The sequence below is a fragment of the Hermetia illucens genome, chromosome 4, assembly GCF_905115235.1.
Source record: "Hermetia illucens chromosome 4, iHerIll2.2.curated.20191125, whole genome shotgun sequence".
NCBI lineage: Eukaryota > Metazoa > Arthropoda > Insecta > Diptera > Stratiomyidae > Hermetia > Hermetia illucens.
In genome coordinates this window covers 172,236,308-172,243,548 of record NC_051852.1, presented here as the reverse complement: position 1 = coordinate 172,243,548, position 7,241 = coordinate 172,236,308, and the positions used below count along the sequence as shown (strand labels likewise).

The window sequence follows — 7,241 nt, the reverse complement described above, 5'->3', positions numbered from 1 at the left end:
GGTTCTCTGTAGATTCTGGTTCCTCCAGTTTCCAAAAACGCTCTATCTGCTCGCTGAGCTTGGAATCATCGGTGTTGAGGATGCCGCATGTAACCTCTTTCTGATAGGATGTTGCAACCCTTCCAGCAATTATCCAACCAAAGATCGTGTTTTGCAGCAGTGGCAGGTTCCTTGATAGCCGCATTTGCCCTGTAGCTAATAGTTCGAAGTAGATGTCAGCTCCGAGAAGTAGATCAATACGCCCTTCCCGGTCAAAATGAGGATCGGCAAGCTGAATGTTGCCGGGTATGGCCCAATTCCTTGAATTCAGACCTTGCGATGGTTGAGAGGATGTTATATGTGGTAAAACAATAGCGTCTATCTTCCGTGCAAACGTAGTGATTCTTGATTGCAATGACAACGTTACCTTCTGTTGCGATTGTTGCGACGCTCCGCCCAGACCACGAATGTGTATATGGTAACTAGTTGGTTGTAGTCCCAGTTTTCTCACAGCCGTTTCTGTAATTATGTTTATTTGGGAGCCACTATCCAGCAGAGCTCTCATTTCTATCGACTTGCCCTTTTGGTTTGTCACCTTGATGAGTGCAGTAGCTAATAGAACAAAAGGTCCCTCTGATGCTGATATTTCCGTTGATAATGCAATAGAATGGTTGACATTTGTAGAACCCTTGTCCTTTACAATACAAAAACGCGAGAAATGCATCAACCGGCTGCAGTTCTCGTGGTGAAGTCAAAGTTTGTTCGTATAAGGCGTGCGTAACCTTGTCTAACTTTTTCAGTAAAATATGTAATAAAATGGGATCCCAACTAGCTATATTGATATTAAAGTTCTTGAGTCCTGCTAGACATTCCTTCGTAATGTCATGAAGTTTTTTCAAAGCACTGGGGGAATCCGAAGTAATCATCGGCTGTTGTGTGAGCCTATCCAATAGCGTGGCTACCCTCAATCGTTGATTGCTGTAGCGGTTTGTTAGCGTTGTCCATGCAATGTCATAATTTTCGTCAGTGATGGGCAGATGACGTATAAGTCGCTCTGCTTCACCCTTTAGATTGGTCTTCAAATACCACATTTTCTGAGCATTTCCCAATTGCTGCTCGTGGATCATCTGGCGGAATAAGTCGTGGAAGGATTGCCATTGTGCATAATCGCCATCAAAGGCAGGAATTGTCTCGTGTGGCAAGTTGATGCTTGGAAAGGCCCTTGTAGCGGTAGCTATGCTAGGCTCTAGCTTTGAACGGCATTCAGCGAGAAATATTAAAGTGTCTTGAATTCGCTCTTCGAGGTTGAGAAAATTCTCCTCGTTGTACCCTAACTCATTTGGATCGCTGGAATATTGCCATATATTCTGATGGCCTTGACGCAACTCTTCCCAGTACTTTGATAAAGTAGCTGTCTTCAATTCGTAGTATGATTTGGGTTGTGCCTGTTCAACTGTGTCGATGCCGCTAATAATGTTTTCCACAGCCCGTATCCTTGATTGCTGTTGCCTTATTAGTACCACGACATCGCTGGGAAGCTCGTTCTGAGCATTGTTTGCTGCCGTGGCGGCCTTTGTATCTAAAGCACCCGTGGCTGATTTACCCAAATCGATATTCAACTTGGACGTGCCTTCCAAACCCTGAAGGCGTTCCGCAATGTCCTCCTTGTACTTGGTGTACTCGCGCTGCATTGAAGAGAAATATTTTTTCTCAAAATATGGATGATCTGGAAGATAATGCGCTAACTCTTCAAGCTCTTCATTTCTCTCCGAAAAGGCTGTCCAGAGATTTTCCAATTGTTCCAATCTCGTCGTGAGATATTCCCTTGTCTTACGAGCTACCGAATCTTTCCGGTAGTTACTCAAAAGACGCTGAATCTCCTGGCCCGTCACATCTTGTTGGTGAGTAAGATTATTAACTTTCTCAAGTATCGCCTCCATGATTGGCTACGATAATTCCACAAAGTTATTAACTCGCCTCGTGTCCCTTTAATGTTGTGATCGGCCGATCACGTCGGGGTCACCAAAAAATGTCTTAATCCTGATAGGTCCACTCGGTGATACACCGGGTGAGTCTTTCTTCTTGATCAAGTGAAACACCTGCTCAAGTCAAAACCAAGTAAAGTTCGTTTTTAAGTCTGTCGGTATGTTCATTGGGTGAAACACCGAATGAGTCCGTCTTTCTTAATTGGGTGGAACACCGAATCAAGTTTAGTCCAGTAGAGTATATTTCCAAATCTTCGAAGTCTCCAGCAGCCTCACTGGAGAAGAATAAAAGGCTTAGTTCTTCGGGACTTGACAATACACTAAATTCTTTATTAATTGTTCTCGCTTAAATAGGTACAAAAGTGCTTACGCGCTAATATCAAAAAGTGTACAAAAATGCCATTACAAATTGCTTACATGTTAAATATGCGTGCATGCGGAAAATATTCACCTTGGATATGCAAATATTTTTTGCATGCACCGGATGCGCGTGCAGACGTTTTTTTTTTTTACTGCAGCCTGAACATCCTCGTAAAGTACTCCAAATTTCGGAAAATTTTACCGAACACGAGATAAAACTACGACAGATTGGAATAGCATTTGTTTATCCCTAACTAAAAACGAGGAATTGCCTTTGAGATTCCCTCTCTACTCCGGCTTTTGCTCACTGGAGCCTTATAAAAGGTAGTAAAAGGGGGGTTAAATGGTCCTCTCTCTCTAGCTTAAATATTTGGTTTATTTGTTCCCTTTTCTAACATTTTAGGTAAAACATAACCTTTTTAAAATCGGTTTACTATCTATCTATTTTTTAATATAAAGGTGGAAAGTATCAAAAGCGATGTGGAACGTTAACCCACTAAGACAACCTCTCCTCACCTGCTATAGCCCACGGAACTATCTAGAGACATTACATCGTGGGTCGGGGTGAAGCCCCACGGGCTTACCCCTACGGTGAAAATTGTCCATTCCCAGCCGCTTTTTCGTAAACGCTCTAACCTTCGAAGCTCCTCCTGATACAGGTTATGGTGCTACTAACTGCATTCCACTTCATGGGATTCGAAAATTTGCGGAATGATCGTCTCCACTTGTAAGGGTCTTATCAAGAGAAGTTGAAGCCGTTCCCTCTTATTTGCAAATCTAGGACATACGGGTCCTTGTATACGTTTAGGCACTCAGGACAGGAAGGAGAATAGACATATCCAAAATGATGTAAATGTCTACGGTATCCACGATGCGCAGTTATAAACTGGGTCAAGTGATATTGGACATCTTCATAGCTGCGTATAATCCAACAATGGATATTTGGAATCAGCATGTGCGTCCATCTCCGTATATGGTAATTATCCCAACGTTTCTGCCATACCCTGATTGTGTCTGTCCGCTCTATCTTCTCGTCGTCGATCTTCGGCATTGTGGTCATTGCGTGCTTTCCAGTCGTATAATCTTCGCATCTCTTCATCCAAAATATAATGGGCACCGTACCCACGACTATGAAAGCTTCTTCGTCTAAAGTTGTTCGGAATGCGCTAGTGTTTTGGTTCCTCCAATATTGGTTATCATGCCAGTTAACGCAGCTACAATTTTCGCTGTTTCTTGGCCGGCGTAGCTCATGTGTTTCTTGAAGGTCAATTGATGATCCAGCCTAACGCCGAAGTATTTGATGAAAGGGTTGAACTGTCCCACACGAAACCGTAGAATTTCTTTCAGTTTACGGCTACTGAACCGTACAGCCTCAGTTTTGCGTTCCGCCAACTCTAATCCATGTGATACAGACCAATCTTTGATCGGCCTAACCGATGTCTCACATGCCCAGATAACATCCTCTAGGTGTTTATCTACAACAATACAACAATTGCGATGTCGTCTGCGTAGCCGAGAAGGGTAGCTTGTCGCGGAAGTTTGATGCGCAGCACATGGTCATACATGAGCAGTGGGTCCAGCACTGATGTTTGAGGCGCCGATTATCAAATATTAACTGGGCCTACGTCGGTATCATAGAGGAGCTTTCTATTCACAAAATAATACCTGATGATTAGCTGAATATATGTAGGCTCATTCAGCTGGCTTAAGGATCTTATTATATGCTACCATTGCGCTGAGTTGAAAAAATTCCTCACGCCGTGGGTGCTGATGGCACAGTATTTTTTGGTGCTGCCCTGCCTCCTTATACCTGCAATTGATTCCTCAGCAATGGTTTACCACTCTTTGGTAGCAGCACCGAAATTTGCCTATTCGACTGAGCCGAGAAGGTGCCCTCCTCCAAGCAGGAATTAAATGTGGAAATGAAACACTCTGGTCTTGCTTTTATCGCCACCTTCAAAGCCACGTTCGGTATTCCGTCCGGGTGCTTTTTTAATCTCTACCTTTTCGTAGGCAATGGTAAGCTGATTCTTTTTTGTACTTGGGTCGGTTATTTCTCACTTGATTTGGTCATTCTACCATGGTTTCGGTAATCTTTGAGAATTATTTCTGCACCTTGGCATAGACGCATCACAGGTTGCGATCATTTGTCTGACATTTTGCCCAGATTTTTCTCTTGCTGTACCTATTGGTGTGGAGCTATCCTTAAATGTCTCAACGAAGATTTTCGAAGAAAAAGCTTCCGGCAATATCAGCCCCCTGTTGTTAGAAATCTTGCTTCCCCACTCGGTAGATCATGCGTTGAAGTCTCCAATGATGACAATGAGGTATCGTACACTTGCGTCTAACGCCAGTTCATTAACCTTCAATTATATTCCGCGGTTGGTGTACTTGGCGGGGCGGCACAACTGTAGGCATGAATACCGTTAATTTTAGCTCTTATGAAGGCATTACCTGACGTTGTGGTTATTTCTTCGAACGGGTATCGTTCTGCCGTCAGACATATCGTGATTGCTTGTGCAACATCTGGCTATGTGACCGAACTCCACATATTTAAAAAATATAGCAGAAGATATTAGGTTGTTGCAAATGAAATGTCGGATATTTGAGTAAAATTTCAAAAAACTATAACTTTTATGAAAATTAATTTTATTAGTCAAAATAAGAACCAGCAGCTTCAATGCACTTCTCCCAACGAGATACAAGGGCATTTATTCCAGTTTCCTAAAAGTCTGGGTTTCTAGAGCTAAGAAATTCTTCAAAGGCACTTTTGACAGCTACTTCATTGCTGAATTGTTTCCCCGCCAGAAAGTGATCCAAATGCTTAAAAAAGTGGTAGTCGGTTGGCGAGAGGTCGGGTGAATATGGTGGATGAGGAAGAGTCTCATATCGTAATTCATTTAATTTTTGGACCGTCATTCTGGAAACATGAGGTCGGGCGTTATCATGGAGCAGTATCACTCCATCTCTGTTGACCAATCTAGGCCGCTGAACACGTAATTTCTCGTGCATTTCATCAAGTTGGGCACAATATTTCTCTGCATTAATTGTTTTACCACGCTCCAAAAACGAATAATGAATAATTCCAGATGCAGACCACCAAACAGTTACCACTACCTTCTTCGGGTGAAGGCTCGGTTTTGGCATGTGTTGTGGAGGCTGATCGGCATTTAGCCATTGCGCTGATCTGCGACGGTTGTCGTACAATATCCACTTTTCATCGCATGTCACTATTCTGCGCAAAAAGGGATTGTTCCTGTTGCGGTTGAGTAGAGAACTGGATATTTCCATTAGCAGCGCCATGTTTTGCTCGTTGAGTTCATGCGGAACCCACTTATCAAGCTTCTTAACCTTTCCAAGCTGTTGTAAGTGCCGAGATACTGTCGAATAGTGTACGCCTATTTTCTCTGCAATGTCACGAATCGATGATCGGGGATCAGATTCCACTATCAAACGCAACTCGTCGTTGTCGATCGATGGTCCTGGGTGTCCACGAGGTTCACTTTGGAGGGTCATGTCGCCTGATCGGAATTTTTCGAACCACCGCTGTGTCGTTCGTTCGTTTGCTGCGTCAGCTCCAAATGCTCTGCAAATGTTTCTGGTTGCCTCCGCTGCGTTGTGACCAAGTTCAAATTCATATAGAAAAGTAGACGTTTTTGACTCCCTTCCATGCTTTTTTCTTTGAGTTTTACTTGGAACTTCAATGACGATTGAAACTGAAATGACTCCTTGATCGAACGAACGACTATTTATACTCAATTATCCCATACCACCAGAGTCACCTTGCGGCAGTTTTAAACAATAAAATCATAACTAACTTCACTTCATTGAAAAATCCGACATTTCATTTGCAACAAACTAATATTTTCTCGAGAAACCTACAGACAACCCATCCGATCTTGACTTTGCACGCTTCCAGAAACTTGTTTGCCCATTCGTCTGTCATACTTTATATCTCAGAAACAGTTATTCCCATTGATGCGGAATTTGGCAGTAATGCGCGACTTGTGAATCCCATTGCATGCAAGGGTAATATAGGTCCACGATGAGTTTAAGGAGGGAGGGAGGTCCCCCCATACATGCAAAAGGGGAGTGTGCATTTTTTTGTCACCGAGTATAGTCGTGTTGGGTATCAAACAAAAGGTCTCGAGTAGTATTATACTTTACGAAGCCGATATTAGCTTTGACATTGGTTACAAAGGGGAGGAGTAGGGAGTCGGAGAATGGGGAGAGTTAATATAGGTAAAATTTGTCACTTTTATGCAAATTTATTGCATTATAAGACTTTGAATATTAGCGGTGAATGGTATGACAAACTAATTGCACAAAGATTATGAGCTAGGTACAAATGGGACAAACGCCTACAAAAACTTTTCATACCTAATCAACCTTTCATACCTAAATAGGTTCCGGTTTCTCGATTTGTATTAAGGGGTTGTGTAAAGCAATGTCATATTATTGGTTTTGATATACCTACATTTTTTTTGGGAATTGGCACGAGGCAATATCGCCGAGGGGGCACCACCCCCTTCAACGATATTGTAAATTTTCGTGCAAATCCTATTATTATTTACAAAAATACCGCAGTTCCTGGTACATGTACTGTAACTTAAGTCGTAGAACGTTAATCACACTAAAGTTTGGCATATTAAATTCATATAGATACAATACGAACTGTATACGAATACAACAATCGAGTACCCAAGCCTACTTACATAAGAAATACACAAAACCTTGCATACCCTAATCGACGAGCTTCAGATTTTCGACTTGTATTCGGTACGAAATGGATAAAATCCGGCTCAATAGGTTACGGTAGGCGGGTCACTTAATCCGTATGGATGAGGATGATCCCACCCGGAAAGTCTATAAGGGCAATATCTATGGTAGAAAAAGAAGACGAGGCAGACCCTGCGT

The 7,241-nt window shown here is 42.5% G+C and overlaps 1 protein-coding gene across 1 annotated transcript in view; it reads left to right on the top strand.

The window, feature by feature from the left end:
* The first annotated feature begins 3,177 nt into the window (after positions 1 to 3,177).
* Positions 3,178 to 7,241, top strand: part of LOC119654163 — a 28,912-nt gene continuing 24,848 nt past the window's right edge. The window contains exon 1 of the mRNA XM_038059325.1: positions 3,178 to 3,300. Coding sequence (XP_037915253.1) covers positions 3,178 to 3,300 — 123 coding nt within the window. The remainder of the gene's footprint in view (positions 3,301 to 7,241) is intronic.